At 44.6% G+C, this 19,377-nt stretch overlaps 1 protein-coding gene across 1 annotated transcript; it reads left to right on the top strand.

The window, feature by feature from the left end:
• Positions 1–722: 722 nt before the first annotated feature.
• On the top strand, positions 723–17,570 carry LOC307223745 (cytochrome P450 4V2-like). The gene is made up of 11 exons (XM_079990047.1): positions 723–1,417; positions 6,499–6,611; positions 8,977–9,062; positions 10,238–10,428; positions 10,648–10,717; positions 12,269–12,395; positions 13,182–13,373; positions 14,945–15,047; positions 16,052–16,186; positions 16,599–16,778; positions 17,207–17,570. Exons 1-11 carry the CDS (start codon positions 1,231–1,233, stop codon positions 17,377–17,379), a joined length of 1,557 nt encoding a protein of 518 aa, XP_079846173.1. The 5' UTR covers positions 723–1,230; the 3' UTR covers positions 17,380–17,570.
• Positions 17,571–19,377: the final 1,807 nt, after the last annotated feature.

A 19,377-nucleotide genomic window follows, 5' to 3' on the forward strand; every position in this document is an offset into this window, starting at 1 on the left:
AGTGTCTGCCTCCCTAGTTCAGGGACCTGATGCAGCCCCCACCCCCAATTTTTCTGCTTTTAGTGGCAGCAGTAAAGGACAATACAGTGGACGCTCGGGTTGCGAACGTGATCCATGCGGGATGCATGTTCGCAACCTGCAGCGTTCACAACCCGCGTCTGCATGAGTTGTGATTCGAAGCTTCTGTGCATGCACAAAGTGCGATTTAGCCCTTCTGTGCATGCATGACTGCGGAAACCCGGAAGTAAACCATTCTGGTACTTCTGGGTTTCGGCGGTCCGTAACCTGAAAAAACACAACCTGAAGCATCTGTAACCCGAGGTATGACTGTATAGTACATTTAAAGAAGACATGGTGCGGTGGGGGTGCGCGCGCGCGGGTGAACAGGAGCCCAGGACCCTGGATTAAAGCAGCTGGAGTCCCTGGAATAGGGGATCTGGGGAGGCCCAAACTTAATAGCATCTGATCATGAGAAACAAAACATCGCTCTCTCCTTTTTCTACTCAATGAAAGTAGAACATTGCTGAAATTTTAGCATTGATACAGAAATTGTTTATAAATTTATAACCCCGAATAATTTTTCTTTTCAAAAAAGTTGGCAAGATGCCCAGCCTCTCCCACCCCCATGCAGCTCAGCCTGTATGTAAATCTTGCACTGTCTCTGGTGGTCGTGGTGGTTGTTGTTAAAATTGGTATACATCCATACATCTCAGGGTTGTTCGCAACCTGATCATCTGCTGAGCAGAGCCGCCTAGGTTGGTGGTCAGCCTTGGCTCCCGGTGGAGCAACTGCCATAGTTTATAAACTATGTGCTGTATGAAGTACTTTCTTTTGCTTCTCCAAAATCCTGCATCATTCAGCTTCCCTTGATGTGCTCTAGTGCTGCATAAGAAGAAGAAAAATGTTTTCTCTAGGTCCACTTTCCGCCAGGTCTGGCCCTGGTCTGATTTCATACCCTTTTCTCCTGTTGCACGCCTTTTCTCTTAAGCTAACAAGCCCCCAGGGCAGACACCATTTTTCCCAGAGAGGGGTTACTCCATCCCCTTGACAATTTGGCTCCACCCCTCCCTCACGTCTTCACTGTTTAAGAGAGATGGAGGCGATGCCTTCGCTCTCCCAGTCCTTCCCCTCCCCGGACTCCGCCTCGCCTTACCTTGGAGCCTCTTCTCCAAGCAACTCGCTTCCCTGGAGCCGAGGGAGGCCATCCGTGCTCGGCTGCTCTCGCCAAGGATGGCTCCGGAGGGCGAACTACTCTGTTCCTGGGCGGCTGCGGCGCTCGCCCTGCTCCTGGCCGTCTGGGTCGCCGGCTTCCTGCTGGACCAGTGTTGGAAATACGTGCAGCTGAAGCCCATCCCAGGATTCAGTCCCTGGTACCCGCTGCTGGGCAACGCGCTGCTCTTTGAACGCGATGGGGAAGGTAAAAGGCAGGCAGGCAGAGAAAGCGCGCACGGAGTTTTCCCAGGCAGGTGGGGCGATAGAAATCGAATAGGCTACTTACTAGGTTTTGGCAATCTTCACCTGCCCACTGTGACACATTCTGGAAAGGTACAAATAGGAGGCATTGCGAAATAGCCTCCCTGCGCCTCCTCCAAACGCATCTTCTCCCTGGAGCTGGCTGAAATTCTGCCTTTCCATGTATCTCTTAATTTCAGTAAGGTGAGATGCCCCGTCTCCGCTCGGAAACGCACCTTAACCATTTCCATGTATGCAATATCGGGATGATTTTGATGTAGCGATCCCCGCCCCCCTTTTAAACTGCAGATGTGTGAGTAATTTTTCTTATATTCCACATTGCACTTTTGAAAGAGCTTTTTCCTCATCCCGCCGGTGCAAGAAAGTCCGGACTCTAGATCAGTTGTGAATATTGATTCAAAGGTGTGATATTGTGTGTGCAGCATAATTTGGGAAGAATTGGAAATTCATAAATAGGATGGTAGGTAATTTCTGTATATACCCTGCTTATCTAGAAGCAACATCATCATCCAGATGCTAGATGTCCAGAGTTGCATAACAGAAAGTAGCAAGTTTTCCCCACTGGGAAATGCACATTTTATTTCCTCCTCTTCACAGAATTGTAGATTTGGAAGCGACCCAAGGGCCACCTAGTCCAACACCCCTGTAATGTAAGAATCACAGGTATGATTTATAGATTTAACGTAGCGTGCAATTTACAGTGGCACCTCAGGTTAAGTACTTAATTCGTTCTGGAGGTCCGTACTTAACCTGAAACTGTTCTTAACCTGACGCACCGCTTTAGCTAATTGGGGCCTCCTGCTGCCACCACGCTGCCAGAGCACGATTTCCGTTCTCATCCTGAAGCAAAGTTCTTAAACTGAAACACTATTTCTGGGTTAGCGGAGTCTGTAACCTGAAGTGTATGTAACCTGAAGCGTATGTAACCTGAGGTACCACTGTATTGCTAAAATCCAGCGCACCCATCCTTATAATTATCATCATCATTATTATCAGTTTATTATCCCATAGGGTAGCAGTGTTATGCTATAGCAGAAAACAAAAATGGAAAAAGTCCCGTGATACATGATTAAAGACTTCGCAGTTGTTTTTTAAAGGGATACTGTAATATTTGTAGATAAGATTTCAAAACATTAAAGGAAGGGAATCAATTTATTTATGGGATTTGTTTCAGGTGCCAAAATGCCTGGGGATTTGCTCCAAAGTAGACATAGCTAGGCTTGCAACCGTGAGCTTGCACAAGCTCTTCTGTCATAGGAATTTAATGAATAATAAAACAAACGCCTTCAACATGGCAAATCGGTGGAGCTTACTTCGGAGTAGAGCCACTTAGGTTTCGCTCTCCTCCTCCCTCGAGCCAACACGTCAGCTTTCCTCCAGCAGCTCGTCTTCGCCATCCCCCGCCCGGCTCAGAAAATGACGCCTCCACGTTAGGCTCTGCCTGGGTTGAGCTGCTCGTCAGAAAGCGTCTCCCCGGGAACCTCTCGGGGTTCCTCCCCCCCCCACTGCACTTGCCACCTCTGTTTCACTGCACCGCTTTGTCCTCGAGAAAGGAAGACGCCAACTGAAATATACTCAAGAGTCGAGAGTGGATTTCATGCTCTTTATTCAGCTCATAGTGGTGCGGAGGAATGGAAGTTTCCCCAGAATGTCTGCTTTATATACCGTATTTTTTGCAGCATAACACTCACTTTTTTCCTCCTAGAAAGTAAGGGGAAATGTCTGTGCGTGTTATGGAGCGAATGCCTACGGATGGCGGGGGGATCGGCTGCAGAGGATCCATGGTTCCCCTTCCTTCCCTCCTCCGTGGCTCGCTTTGAAACAGCAAAGCGGGAGAAGAGCCGCTGAGTGGGGAGGAGAGAGGGACAGAGAGCCTGCTTGCTTTAAAGGAGCAAAGCGGGAGAGGAGAGGAGCCGCTTACACTTGTGTCCGCTTACACTCCTGTCCGGTTGGCTCCTTTAAAGCAAGCAGGCTCTTTGTCCCTCTCTCCTCCCCACTCAGCTGGCTAAATAGCAGCAAAGTTTTTCAGCGAGCTGGGGAGGAGGGAGAGAAGCAGAGCCTGCTTGCTTCTCCTCTTATACCCCTCTTCTGCATTATTAACAGCATCCTTCTCCACCCACCCCACGCGTGTTCCTTGTCCCTTGAATGCTTTTCCTTCCCTCCCCACTTAAAATGTGGTTACAAAGCACGGATCTACATGGATCCTCAGGATTTTTGCACTGGGTTACCATGTCCATGGCTACAGCTTGCACCAAAAAAATCACGCACCCACTGTTGCCTGGGGCCGCAGTGGTGCAAAAACGTGGTTACAAAGTATGGATCCACATGGATCCTCAGGATTTTTGCATTGGGCTACCTCAAACTCACCGTCAAATCACATCTCTGTGGCCACAGCATGAACCACAAAAATCATACATCCACTGTTTCGTTTAGAATATTTTTTTTCTTGTTTTCCTCCTCTAAAAACTATGTGCGTGTTATGGTCGGGTGCGTGTTATAGAGTGAAAAATACGGTACATTATTTACACAATGGGCCCCACATGATTGGCTAATTCCGGGATTCACCTGTAGGCCAATCTGGTTGCGGATTCACTTCCACCTTGAGCTGGATTGGGTGGCTCCTGTGGACCAATCAGACTGCTGCATTCTGGACCCTATTGTTTTAGGACCAATCAGGCTGCTGCATTCTGAATCCTATTGTTCTAGGACCAATCAGACTGCTGCCTTTTGGACCCTATTCAACTCAGTACATAACACCAACCAAGCCCGCTCCCCTTTCTATGAAGGGCTTTTCTTGGCTCACAGCTGCGAGCTTGCAGCCTTTTCCTTTCTCGGGGAAGAGGGGCGCAGTAGCGACTCGGAGGCGGCAAACGCCGCGTTTCAGCTCTGCGCTGCAGGTGCTCCATTATGGAAACCGTTCCCCTTGCAGCTCCGCCCTCTTGTGCCTTGGGAGCAGGGCGAAGTTGTAACAGCGCCATTTTCAAAACCGAGGCGCCACCCCCAAGCTGCTTGCCTCATGGAGAGGCCGGCCAAGGGCAGCAGGTTGGAGCTGCCCCACCTGCCTCCAATGGGGAATCATCACCTCACCTTGCTCAGCCAGGGCAAGGCTGGCCCGCAATGGAAAGGGAAGCAGCACTGGATTGAGGGCACTGAGCCGAGAGGGCGCATAATAATAATAATAATAATAATAATAATAATAATAATAATATATTTATATGGGTATGCAACTTAGCTGGGGGCGTCAAATGTTGTCCTTGCTCAGGGCGCCATAGTACCCAAGTCTGCCCCTGCTGGAAGGCTCTCCTTGGTGAGGAGAGCCCTTCAGGCTGAAGGGCCAAGCAGACAGGTGCAGTGTCCAGAGTTCGTTCATTAAAATGTGCCTTAATACCAACATAGTAATAATACCATACACAGAAATAATATCACAAATCAGCAAGTACCATCAGTCCACACAACCTCAGAGTCACCAAAACAGTTACAGTGGTACCACAGGTTACATACACTTCAGGTTACAGATGCTTCAGGTTACAGACTCCGCTAACCCAGAAATAGTACCGTGCAGTGGCAGCGGGAGGCCCCATTAGCTAAAGTGGTGCTTCAGGTTAAGAACAGTTTCAGGTTAAGAACAGACCTCCGGAACTAATTAAGTACGTAACTAGAGGTACCACTGTACAGCAAAGGTATTTCTAATCTTTGCTGCTAGTGCGAGAAGAGTCGCAAAGCTGTTACTATCATTCCAAAGAAATGATTGTTTTTTTCTTCAAACCTCAGTGTTCCTACTTCCATATGTTATATTCAGAAATCTCTCTTGAATCAGTATATAAAGGGCAGGTTAACAATTACACCTAATAGTGGTCACAGATACAGAATCTACCTTCATAATAGACCTTGTTATAGCACAGGGGTTGGCAAGGTTTACCTCGCCTGGGCTGGTTCATTCCAGCGGAAATCCCTCCGTGGGCTGGATCATGTGAGCGTGTGCGCCTGCTATTTCCAGTGTCTGCATCTGTGCAGATATGATTTCTGGCGTCTGCGCATGCGCCGAGGTGATTTCCAGCGCCACAGAAGCGAGTCTCCATACCACGCTACACCGGTTTAGTGCAGCACGTGCGGACTTGCCGAGTCGGCAGCTCAGTTTGGGGGTGGCTTGTGGGCCAGTTAAACGACCCCTGTGGGCCGCTTGTGGCCCATGGGCCTTAGGTTGCCTACCCCTGTTATAGCACTTATCCAGGATTGCAGTTGGCATCATTTGAATAAAAGCTTTTATTAGGGAAACAGGCTTGAGTTTAGTTAAATAACTGGCTCTAAAATGCTTGTTTTAGAGAAGAGAAAATTTAGAGTTCTTAATTAGCTGCAATTCCTTTCTAGAATCTTACCTAGCTAAGCCAGATCAGGATTTTTCCAGGAATTCGTGAAACACAAACTTTTATGATAGGAATGTATTTGCTTAGGTGAAGATGTTTCTTCTATCATGGCTACATTGACTGACCAGTTAGATAGACTTTCATTAAACGTATATATAGCAGGACTTCTTTGTGCCTCATCTTCTGTACTTAAATCACTTAGGACCGAGGTTGTCTGTTCAGGACATATCTATTGCTTCTTGATCCATCTGCTTTACAGTTACTTCTGGCTCCCTTTCTCCAATTATATGGTCACAATAATCAAATATGGATTATTTTGTATGCAATGTCATAGTGGGGCACACTACCCATCAGTCACGCAGTGCCCCTTTGTATGGAATCACCCATAAAAGAGCCTCATTTTATATGGTCAATTTGATTTCTAAGCAAATCTGAATATGCCCTTTGATGGGAATGGCTGAGCATGCTATATAAATTAGAACTTTATGTGAAAGTGGGAGGTTGGAATCAGCTCCTTGTCTCTCGCAATCTGAATTTGGGAAGAGGGTTCTCTTACTGTGTGGCTGTTGATCCTAGCTTAGAGTACGTGAAATGAGAACAAGTAGCGTAGAGGTGGTGTCATTGAATTCCTCAATTTCAAACTGGATGCATGTTTTCCCAGCTTTCTTTCAGCAAATGATAAATTGCATGGAACCCTTCCGGAATGTCCCACTGATGCAACTTTGGATAGGACCACATCCTGTTCTGCTCTTATATCGTCCAGAAACTGTAGAGGTGAGGTTGTCATTCTTATACTTTACTGCATAGCTGGGGAGCTCCCCTGCAGCACTACCAAAACCCACCTTCCCCTGAGTATAATCTGCCAAACAGTGCATGCCTGGAGAGGATGGTGAATAGGACTAAAGTGTGAGCCAAAAATGGGGGTGGGAGAGTAGAGTTGCCCATTCTCTTTCACACATTGGTGCACTCTTATGAATATTCACTCAAAAATAAGTCTCATTGTGTCTAATGGGGCTTGCTCACTTTCTTGGGAGCAAGCTCCATTAGATTCATTGGAACTTATTTCTGTATAGACTCAGATGGGATTGCAGTCTAAAGACTCCTGGGAATGAGTCCTGTGGAAGCTGCTAGGGCTTAATTTCTAAGAAATATAAAGAAAGGTGCCAGATCAGATTTGGGATTCTTCTGAAAAATACTACTGTAATCCAAGAACATGAGAGAGGGAGAAATAGTTTTTCTAATGTGTGCACTCAAGAAAACCTTGCACTTCATTTTGTAGGATGAGCATGAGGATTATGTTTAATGCAGATATTCTGTCTGAAGATCTTAGCTGAGTGCTATTCATCAACAGTGTGGAGGTGGTGTTTTTCAAAAAGCAAATGCCATAATATCTACTCTGATTTATTTATTTATTTAAAAACCGGGCAAAGTCCCCCCGCTTCCTTTGGCAGGATTTTGACAAGTGCAGCTGTTTTAATGCAAATTACTGGATCCTGTTAAAAGGGACTGAAATCACTTGCAACTGCCAGCTGCATGGAATAGGTCTAGGGTTGCTGCCACTTATGCTGGACAAAGAGCTTTAAAGCAGATGGTCCTCCGGATGTTTTTGGATCCTCCTCCCTCCATTCCTGACTATAGGCCATGTTGAATGGGGCTGATGGGAGTTGGGGTCAACAACATCTGGAAGGCTACAGGTTCTCTCCACTCCCGATTTAAATGATGCAGTGCAGCAAAAGGAAGAGCAGCCACATTTGCTCTCCCAGTCCCATCATCTGTCCCCCCACCTCATTTCCTTTGAAGAACAGCTGACACCCTCCTTGCCACAGCAAGCAAAGGAGGTAGATTGAAGCAGATGGGCTGAACGGGTGGGAGCAAGAAATATGGCTGTGTTGTTCCTTGGAATTCTAGGCTTCAGCCCTATAATCCACATTCTGGAATACATGAAGAAATAATAAAGGGGGGTATGTGTGTCGAGAGCCGTTCCTTGAAGATGGGTTCACACAAGCCCTCATGGGTGGGTGGGCAGATCTCCAGCACTTGCAAGAGTGAGACAGAAGAGAAAATTCCAGCAGGACACCTGTTGAAGTTCCTTCTTCAACACAGCTATTAAAAGTGCTGGAGTTCTGCCATATTTTGCAACTAGCCAACCTACTTACAGACTAGGTTCTCCTGGCAGAAGGAAGGGCCCTCAGGCAGGCTGGAATCAGGCCCCTTTTGCTAGGTTCTTAATAGCAGAGTCATTAACCTGCTAAAAGAGATCCAGTGTGGTGTAGTGGTTTAGAGCGGTGGACTTGTAATGTGGTGAACCGGGTTCAATTCCCCACTCCTCCATATGCAGCTGCTGGGTGACTTTGGGCTAGTCACACTTCTTTGAAGTCTTTCAGCCCCACTCACCTCACAGAGTGTTTGTTGTGGGGGAGGAAGGGAATGGAGATTGTTAGCCGCTTTGAGATTCCTTAGGGTAGTGATAAAGCAGGATATCAAATCCAAACTCTTCTTCTCTTCTAAAACTGGTCTTACAAATAAAGGTGGACATGGTGATAGGGAAACAGAGTTGACACAGGGAAAGAAGCATCTGACAATCATGTTGGAGACAGATTGTGTTGCTGTCTGCAGCTCCCTATGGAGGCAGGCCTTCCACTTGGAAAATGACACGATGCCCCTGGCTGCCTGTCACACAGCAGGAGCCAAGAACAGATGCCAAAGGTGGTTTTCAGCACAACATGCACCTTTCTGAGAATCTCAACTGCTTTTGCAATTATCAAAGAACATTTGAAAGTACATGAGTGATTCCAGGTATACACTAGATGGCGAATAAGCTGAGCCAAGTTCAGGTGACCTGGGATGTCCTTTTGACCTCCATACATTGATTGAGCTTTCAGAACAGATGTGTGCATGAGCTGTGCACTCACAGGTCCTCACATCCTTACTCTGTACTCTAAAAAGAAAAAGAATGAAAATGCAAGTTGTAGAAGGGAGCCCTATGGTGGACAGGCTCTGGGTCTGCCTCCTGGTGACCCAGCAACCAGTGGGAGCTAGTGAGTCCATCAGCCAATCAGGAGAAAGAGTGTGGAATTCAAGTTAGATTCATAGAAAGGCAAAGTCACAAAGTTACATTTTTCCTTGCTTCTGTTGTCAGGTAGTGTTGAGGAGCTCTAAGCATCTTGCAAAACCCTTTATCTACACGTTTTTGCATCCTTGGCTGGGCACAGGACTCCTAACGAGGTAAATGGATCCACATAAGTGGGAATTGTACCCTTTTGTCCTACCCTTTGGAATACAATGTAGCTGGTGTGTTCAGAGCTGGTTGGCTTATCAGTCCTGCCACACATGCATAATGAATGTGTGAAGGAGGAAGTGGGACTGGGGTTACAGGCCACACCCATGACAGCCCACTGGCCACACAACACCTGCACATGTCCTATTGAGTGTGTGGACTTTGGAGGTGGGCCATTGGGGGTAGTCTTGCTTAATTCTTAAGAAAAGTAGTGAAGAGCTGATTGGTGCTGACCTCAGGACCTGCTTTTAGCAGAGGTCAGCTGCTCTCTATGGAGTTCTCCACTGGTTGGGCTTTGAAGGCAGTGCCAAGCAGCTGATTGATACTGACTTTAAGGCTCCTGATGGTTTATTTGCAGCCACATCTCTATCTGTCCCACACAGACGGCATCATGTATCCTTGCATAGCTCAGTTGGTTAGAGCACAGTGCTGATAACACCAAGGTCTCAGGTTTGATCCCTATATGGGGCAGCCGCATATTCCTGCATTGCAGGGAGCTGGACTAGATGATCCTCAGGGTCCCTTCCAGCCCTACAATTCTATGATTCGATGTGAGGGCAAAAATGAAATGGCCTAATGGGCAAAATTGAAACCTCACCCCTGTATTAACATAAAACTAGTTGGGAGAATCTGCAGTGAGCTGGAAGTTTTCAGCTGGCAGCTGGAGCAGGAAAGAGAGAATAGTTTATGAAGAAAAAGCCTTAGGAGGTGACCACTCATTGCTTATTAATCCAGAATTGGCATTGAGATCCATGAGATTTGAAAAGTGGTGTATTGCTTGAACACCACCATACTAATGACCTCAGTCTGCTAGGTTCCGGTTCTTTTTGTGGTCAATCATCCTTTTATGTAGCCTAGGGAAGGGGGCACCAGCAGGTTCAGGGAAACCCCAAATTTTCCAGTGCCAAATCTTTATTGCAGGGATGGGGAGACAATGTGGAAAGAACCAGTAAAAAACACATTGGAGACTGAGCATGATCAGTGACTATGGGCTGTTGACTGTTAGAAAGAAAAATGGTCAGTTGGGGGTGAGGAAGAATGGAGTGTCTGGAAACCTGCACACTGCAATGTTTTGTTCCAGGTCCTGCTTGAAGGCATTCATGTTTCAGTCTTTGTTTTGCAGCACTGGAGGCAAATGGCGGTCCCGAAGGAAAATGTTAACGCCCACCTTCCATTTTACCATCTTAGAAGATTTCCTCGAAGTGATGAATGAACAAGCCAATGTCCTTGTTCAGAAACTTGAAAAACATGTGGACAAGGAGCCGTTCGATTGCACTTTATACATTACTCTGTGTGCCCTTGATGTAATTTCTGGTAAGTGTAGTTGCTGCTGCCAAAGTGTTGCAGTGAATGAGGTTTAAACGTCCCTGCTAAATTAGACACATGCCATTTTAAAAATAATGTGAATAGCTTGTTGTTCATTTAAATACTGTCAACACTGAGCTTGATGGGCCCTCTGCTCCGATTATGTCCCATTCTTGGTTTCTAGGAGAATGATTCTTCGTTTGATTTCTCTCTCTCTTCGGTTCCTAGAAACAGCTATGGGCAAGAACATAGGAGCACAACACAATAAGGATTCCGAATATGTCCAAGCTGTCTACAGGTAGTTGTTAGTGGGATGACGCATTCCAGCAGCAAGGATTTGGAACCTGTGACCTGTCAATGATCAGAGATGCTGATAGTTGGAGTCTCAACAGCATCTGGAGGGCCACAGGTTTCCATCTCTGAAGCAGAGCCTTGATCTGCAGTGTCTTATTGGGGGATTACATGGAAAAAAAGGCCCCTTTCCCTTCCACCATGCATATATAATATTAATATTAATATGGTGGTATCTTGGGTTGCAGACGCTTTGGGTTACAAACTCTGCTAACCAGGAAGTGGTTGCTCCAGGTTAAGAACTTTGCCCCAGGATAAGAATGGAAATCGTGGGCCAGTGGTGCAGCAGCAGCAGGAGGCCCTGTTAGTGAAAGCACGCCTCAGGTTAAGAACCGTTTCAGGTTAAGAATGGACCTCTGGAATTAATTAAGTTCTTAACCTGAGGTACCACTGTGGTAATAATAATAATAATAATAATAATAATAATAATAATAATAATTTATTTATACCCTGCCCATCTGGCTGGGTTTCCCCAGCCACTCTGGGTGGCTCCCAACAGAATAATAATAATAATAATAATAATAATAATAAGAAGAAGAAGAAGAAGAAGAAGAAGTGATAAAAGATCAAACATTAACAGGGCTGCCTTCAGATGTCCTCTGAAAGTCAGATAGTTGTTTATTTCCTTGACACCTGATGGGAGAGCATTGCACAGGGCGGACACCACTACTGAGAAGGCCCTCTGCCTGGTTCCGTGTTACCTCACTTCTCGCAGTGAGGGAACCACCAGAAAGCCCTCGGAGCTGGACCTCAGTGTCCGGGCTGAACGATGGGGGTGGAGATGCTCCTTCAGCCTTTAACCTGAACTTAACTGTCTGCATGAAAAACTTGCAAAGGCCTACTTTGTACAATCTTCCTCCCTACCCCTCCTTTTGGAGGTGGATTGCACGAACTGGGTTGAATGATTATGTAGAAGCCCCGTTCACACTGGAGGTGACCTGTGCAGCGGAGGGGCTAAAAACGGCCCAAACTGTATGTCCTGAGCTGGGGCTCTGTGTATCTGTTTCACATGTATACCATATTTCTCTGTGTCTTTACATGACACTAATTTGCTCAGATTAGTAGCAATACATCTGGGTTCTTTCCTGTACTTCTCACCATTTTCTTAGGGATATACAGTGGTGCCTCGCAAGAGGAAAAGAATTCGTTCCGTGATTCTCTTCGTCTAGCGGTTTTTTCGTCTTGCGAAGCAAGCCCATTGACAGCTTAGCGGATTAGCGCTATTAGCGGTCTAGCAGCTTTTAGCGATCAGCTGTTAAGCAGCTTATCAGCGGAACAGCTGATAAGCAGCTTAGCGGCTTAGGAAAGGGGGGGGGGGAGCGAAAAAACCCACGGGAACTCGCAAGATTTTTTCGTCTTGCGAAGCAACCCATAGAGAAATTCGTTTAGCGAAGCGCCTCCAAAACGGAAAACCCTTTCGTCTAGCGGGTTTTCCGTCTTGCGAGGCGTTCGTCTTGTGGGGCACCACTGTACCCAGCCTTGTTGCTTGTTACCCTAGGATGAGTGTTCTGATTCAACAAAGACAGAAGTCTCCCTGGCTCTGGCCTGACCTTCTGTACCTCATGTTCCAAGATGGAAGAGAACATTACAGGAGTCTGAAGATACTTCACAGCTTTACTGATAATGTAAGCTGCTGCATTTTCTATTTCATAGGCACAGATACCAAAAGGTATTCACAATTGTGACCCTCCCACTCCCAGCCTTTGTGTCTTTAGGGAAAACATCTAATGACGGCTTGAGGGTGTTTTTCCCTGAACTCGCTTACAAGGCTTCTGAAATCTGGATCCCCACATTATCAGTGTTCCAGATTGCAAAGAGTGTTGTGTATTCAGGCAATTGTGCTCCCAAGCTCCCTTCACACGTTTGCATTCAATGAACGAAGGTTAGCTTAGAGACATTGGGGGGCAGGACCAAAGTGACACCCATTTTCTTCTACACCCCTTGGCTCCTGAATGTCCAGGATGACATGCCATGAAGAGTACTATTTTCTGGAGTTTATGTGATTCCATCCATCCATCCATCCATCCATCCATCCATCCATCCATCATAGTTATATTTTTCCCTGTGGTAACAGTGTGCATGTGGCAATTCCCATTTTATCTTCACCACATGCCTGCAAGGCAGGCTGTGCTATGAGAGAATGACTCAACCTTCAGGCTACCTATTGGAGTTAATGGCTGAGTTGAGATTCAAACTCAAGCTTCAGTTCAACACTATCCACTGTGCCTCACCAGCAACAGTTTGTTATTGCCAAGACATCAAATGCATCTTCATAACCGGGTATACAGACCTAGCACAGGTTCAGGGGGCAACAGAGATAGCTAGTCATGTTATTTGGTACTGCAGTGAGTGCACACACTGGATCCTGCAATCTGAGAAATGAATGGCTTTTTTTGTTTTTATTATCTAAGGTCATTGCAGAAAAAGCTCAAGAACTAAAAAACCAGGAGCAGCATAGAAGCAATGCTGTCAGCAACGGTGAACAAAGCGGCCACAAAGTCAGGAGAGCTTTTCTTGATATGCTTCTGAATGCCACAGACGATGATGGGAAGAAGTTGAGCTACCTGGACATTCGAGAGGAAGTGGATACTTTCATGTTTGAGGTACAGAATGCCCAGTACAAGAGTGCTAAGAAAAAAGCGCACCAAGAACTCTGGCTAATATAAGTTTCAGTAATGGGAGTGGTCCCTACTCGAGTACAAGAGTGCTGGCATAGCATGGTGGTTAAGGATGCTATCCTGTACCCATATATCTGGGAGTAAACCCCATTGAACTCAATGGTGTTTACTTCCAAATAGAGAGGTGTAAGTGTTAAGAGGCTGTTCTACAAGTCAAGAAATCTCTGGCTATAGGCAAATGCCTACACATGGGACCTGCCATAGCATACTTCAGCTTAGTGCTGAAAAGAAGTACCTAGGCTTGGTTTGAGCTTGTTAAGAGAAAATAATTGAAAATAATTGTTTCAGATATGTGTTTGCTAATTTAACACATGTAAAACTTTGCTGTAGAAAATATGTATCTGAAGCTGCCCTTAGCTAGATGGTAAGCTTGCATTTGCCATACCCGATTAGTCTGGTATTCTCTTCCAGTGGAGCCTAAATAAATCCTCAATGATGCATCTTATTTCATTAACAATACATGGGCATGAAATAAATCATTGCCTGATATTAATTTGCTTTAATAAAGAAAACAAAGAACTACTTGCACACAAACAGCTGCCAGACAAATTGCTTAATGGTAGTTCAGTGAGTATAATTAAAACCTGACCTGATTCACCGATAACTTTGTTGTGTGTGTTTGCCCTCTGGTGGTTATAGCGGTACTGAGGCATGGTTGTTTATTTATTAATCATTTAATTCCATTTATGAATTCCTTCCTTTTTAAATATCTCAGAAGTGCTTTAACAATACAAAGACTTTAAGAATACAATGTATAAAACAGTTCCAAATCCAGATATAAATGGGCATTAAAAAATCCCCACTTAAAATGCTTGTTGAGAAAGGAAGGTCTTCGGTGGGCACCAAAGAGGCAAGAGGGATCTATCTATCTGCCTGCTGTCTAGTGGAGGCAGTTCCAAAGGAACTCTTGTTTTCAGTTGACTGAGACATGGGAAGTGGGGATCAGTTACAATGCAATGGGCAAAAACAAAGGAAAGCATGTTTTTATACAAGAGATTGTTTTTCTATGAAATATGCAATTGTTTTATACATGACACATTTGGGATTGTGTGAAAGCAGGAAAGGTGGGATAAAAATGTCACATGTCACATGTCATATATCATATAAAATAAAATAAAATGAAGGTACCTAAAAGCCAAGCTTCAGTGTATATGTTTGTTTCATATTTAGATAGGTGTGTTAACCATCCTCCCAAGATCTTTTCAGAGATGAGAGTGACTCAGGAATGTCAGTTTGTCTTTAGCACATGGAAAGTGACCAGGCCTGGAAGAAACCCTGGGACATGGTTTTCCTTAATTTCCCCCCAAACACTTACAAGACTTACTCGTGTATGTGGCTGGTGCCTTCAAATTTTGGATTTGTGCTAAGAAAAACTGCTGTGAATTTCAGAGGGTGTGAAATACTTTGTTTAGGCCTTGGATTGGGACATCATTGTAATGGCTGAGGATCCCATTTTTTCTGATAAACATTAGGCCTCTTTCATTTTCCCCTTCAAGGGTCATGATACTTCTGCTTCTGCCATGAAGTGGTGTATTTACTTGCTTGCAAGTCATCCAGAAGCCCAAAGAAAAGTTCACCATGAACTTGATGAGGTTTTTGGTAAGTTTCTTTTTCGTTTCTGTGGGTATAAACCTGGGTAAGTATGGTATGCAGGAATATTTCTGGGTACTCATGAATATTTATTGATTCTTCTAATGCAGAGACGGAGAACCTCTTGTAAAACATTGAGGCTTAACGGCATAAAATATTTTGTGGAGATTTCCGTTTGCAGAGAATTGTAGCAAATCGCCTGTTGCTTAAGAGCGATGTGTTGATTTGTATTTACAATGTATTTTGTAACAGGTTTAAAGACAGCTTGCAGTAAAACTTTGAAACACTTTATTGGTGTGGAAGGCTCATTTATTCATACTCTGTACGAGGCCAGATCAGAGAATTCCGCTCATATAAGTCCAGTATCTTTGGCCCAGCATGAGTCCCAGTTTGGCCCATGAAGCTGTTTTCACCAAATCATACCCACTTGCCCCTCCATGTCTAACAGGAAACATTTAAATAATAAACTCTGTAGGTGGGGTCTACTCTGGCTTGGCATATTTCTCCAAGGCTCCCAGATAACATTCTGCAGATACAATCAATGATGCATAGCATCCTTTCCCTTCGCCAGGCAATGATGCTCCGCTGGTTTAGCTCTCTTAAGAGGGACCACCTATAAAAGGATTACAGCTAGTCTCATACCTAAAACAAAAGAGATGGAAGTTAGGTATTTAGTTAGTTATTTTTCTGGCAGAGTGGGGCTATGAGTGCTTGGAAGCTCTGTCCTTTAGTAGCCTCAGCAGCTGGCAACTGCTGCTGACAAAACACCGTTCTGGAGTCAGGAAGCTGGCCTAATGCTTTTTATGCTTTATCTCAACCTCTGGCCTAGGAAGGCATGCTGACTTGCATCCTAGGCCTAGAAATGAATTATGACAGTGACTGAACTAGTCCCTCAAATGTCCCCTGTTCCACCATCCTTTAAAAATAGGTGTCCGAACTTCAAAGTTAGGATGCATGTTTTGCTGGTAATCAATAACACATGTTTCTCTAACCGCCTCTTGTTATCTTATCAGGGGACTCGGATCGTAACATCACAATGGATGATTTGAAGCAACTACGGTATCTGGATTGTGCTGTTAAAGAAGCTCTTCGCCTTTTCCCTTCTGTTCCATTTTTTGGCCGTACACTGAGTGAGGAATGTTATATTAGTAAGTATTTCAAGTGGGTTTATTTATTTATTTACTTTATTTATTAAATTTGTATACCGCCCTATACCCTGTAGATCTCAGGGAAGATTCACAGGATAAAACTACAATATAAAAAAATAAAAAATACATAATAAAAATGAAAGCAACCCAATAATCCGCCCCTCCTTCCACAACACATTTTAAAGGGGCATCTGATGTCAATCAGCCAAAGGGCTGGTTAAAGAGGAACATTTTTGCCTGGTGCCTAAAGATGTATAATGAAGGCACCAGCTGAATCTCCTTGGGGAGAGCATTCCACAAATATGGAACCATCGCAGCTTGATGCCTTGATATACTGTGGCTATAAGCTTAGTGCTAGCATGGCTGGTTTTACAAGGAGAAGTTTTCACGACTATCCATTGTTCTTTGGCAGGAGGATTCAGGATACCAAAAGGAACGGATGTCATAATGGGGTCTTTCATGCTGCACAGAGACCATGTTGTCTTCCCAGAGCCTGAGGAATTCAGACCTGAGCGATTTTTCCCTGAGAACGCAGCTGGGCGGCACCCGTATGCATATGTGCCTTTCTCTGCAGGGCCAAGGAACTGTATCGGTATGTGTGAGAGTCAAAAGTCAGAACTCCAGAGCACAGTATGCTTCTATCACTGATCTTTCAAAACAATTCTCAGCATCCTTAACAAATCATAGTCCCCAGAATTCTTTAGGAAAGCCATGGCGGTTAGTTTTATAATGGACAGTGCAAACACACCTAAGTCTAAAGGTCATTTCTGCACCAATACTATGAGCCCCTGCCTTCTACTTTTCCCACATTTTCATTCCTTCCATTGGCTTGCCCCTCCCCACACACTGTTTATTTGGGTGGATTTGATTATACATCTGTATCGAAAAATGTTTAATTGTTTAAGAATTTAAAATTGAGTTTTGGGAACCTGACCTCAGTGTGACGTGTTGAATAACAATAAATATGCACTACTGCTATGGTTAATTGCATCTTGTAATTGCTTTTTAACTACTCTGCAGGTCAGCGCTTTGCAAAGATGGAAGAAATGGCAATTCTAGCTACCATCCTGCGGCACTTCTTTATTCAAAGTACACAGCGACGTGATCAACTCTGCCCTGTAGGAGAACTGATTCTTCGTCCAAATAAGGGCATCTGGATCCAGTTGAAAAGGAGATCGACTTCCCACTCTTAAAATAAGAAACCTCAGGGAAATTCCTTACCACACTGCATTAGGACTACTTCAGTTAAAACTATCAATTTTCATAGCAGGACTTTTCAGAGTGCCTGATGTGACTATGACTTATTTTTTAAACTGCCCAGGGTGGCTGGGGCAGCCCAGTCAGATGCGCATGGTACAAATAATAAAATTATTATTATTACTAACCAAGGTGGTGTGTTTCTTTTTAAAAGCAAACAGCTGCAATCCAGGTTTGCCTTTCCCTTCTCAAGAGGGAGACTTCAAGACTTCAGGAGTGAGAGAGGCTGCTTTGTGCTTCTGGGATTTCCAGAATTGGAATCCTGTTCTTAGCATGTAGTGGAAGTCTGCCTTTAGAGAGATTTTAAAAAAATTAATTTGGGAACCCCTCTGTCCTGATGGAGAGAAATTTGGAATGGATCTAAATCACCAGGGTGCTGCCAGACTGTCTGCATTTTGAATTGGAATTCAATCTCATACCAGCAAATTCAGGTTGAACAATTAAAGCTGATTTGGAGCTCTTGTAAAACAGGCCTGCTTTCTCAAAAGATCAGGTTTTTTGTTTACAACAAGGAAGGCGAAAGCACATTGGAAAGCCTGGAATAACACTTGCTTGACCCAGTGTTTTCTTATGTCCCTCAAAACAAATCAGGATGGATTCTCATTGTCTCACCAGAATTCTCTCTGCAAACAAATCAGAGTGAATGCTTATTAAAGAAGTCCTCTGGAAGTGACCTCAGTATCATCCAACACGTTGTGGTGTTGAGAAGCCACCTTTTGTCTGTTCTGTGGTTCATTGCTTTAGATAAAGAAGTGGCACTATCCAATCAAGAAGAAGTTTGCAGACTATAATCAACCCTCTCACTTTAATGCAGGTATGCCAATATTTTTAATTTAATTTTTAAAGTTAAGAGATTAAAGTAGAAATCATGAATCATCCATTAAATTGATTCCAGAGCATGATGTTTGTATCCAAGCATTCCTGACACTGGGCAGGATTCTAATCCAATCCCCAGACTATCTCCCCACCTTTGACCCAGCTAGCTCCACTGATTGGCTGGTCAGCTCCTCAACTACCATAGAAATATTTTGCTCTGGAGGTGATGTGGCAATGGGCACTGCTGGTTCTCCCTTCCCTTCTGGGATGCTTGGGATTGCTGGGATGGGTTCCTCATCTGAGTCACTGCCCAGTCTGCCTCTGCTCCCCACCTTGGAGTTGTTGTCCTCTTCTGACCACGCATGCCACTCCTGTGCTGTCCTAGTTGGTGCCACACCACCCATGACACATAGCAGCTGAAAATGGGGATAATACCATCTTATGGCTACCCTATGTAACTTTTAATACATGGAGAGAGGGGGAGAGATAAGGATTAAATGGGTTCCGAAGCATGGATGTATCCAAGATTTCCTGGCACTGGGTAAATACTCTGCAGGCTTTTTGGATCTAGGGTGAAGGTTACAATCTGTCCCAACTGTTTGCGTAAGTAGAGATTTTTAAGTTACACAGCAGTCTTTTAAGCTTCATGAAACTTTTGGACAGATGAGGTAAGAAAACTATGACCATAATAGCATTGCTATGTTTTCTTTTTTCTTTTATGCCTGATTCTCTGCATAGTAAAAGCCTGACAGGTGGAAATTTAACAGATGGCGCCTTCCCCATCTCTTGACCTTTGTATGAGCAAAAGCTCCATCTGAAACATTTTCTTTCTAGGATGAAGATAAAGGCTGCTTCCAGACAGTTGCTATATATGATGAGAGGGATTCAAGCGCACACCAGAAATTTAGGGGGGTTTTTTTGCATTAAATTGTGAATTAAAGTGCCATGTCACACTGGACTTGTGCAGATGGGTGTGTAAGTGCAAGGAGAAGGTATAGAAGTGGATGTGGTCATACTGCTCCACAGATCTTCTGCCTCAGCATCTATGTGAGGTAGTAGAGGGATTAGGACTTCTGCAAAATGAGGGCAATACCTACCCAGCTATCAGCTATGTGGAA

This window comes from Podarcis cretensis (genome assembly GCF_951804945.1).
Source record: "Podarcis cretensis genome assembly, chromosome: 9".
NCBI classification, from domain to species: Eukaryota; Metazoa; Chordata; class Lepidosauria; order Squamata; family Lacertidae; genus Podarcis; species Podarcis cretensis.

What these genes read in the sequence shown, in the direction of transcription:
- LOC307223745 (XM_079990047.1), top strand. Translation starts at nt 1,231, where the DNA reads ATGGCTCCGGAGGGCGAACTACTCTGTTCCTGGGCGGCTGCGGCGCTC. An exon ending in TATGTCCAAGCTGTCTACAG is followed by an intron (nt 10,718 to 12,268) that starts GTAGTTGTTAGT and finishes TTGTTACCCTAG; the next exon opens with GATGAGTGTTCTGATTCAAC. An exon ending in TGGATACTTTCATGTTTGAG is followed by an intron (nt 13,374 to 14,944) that starts GTACAGAATGCC and finishes TTCCCCTTCAAG; the next exon opens with GGTCATGATACTTCTGCTTC.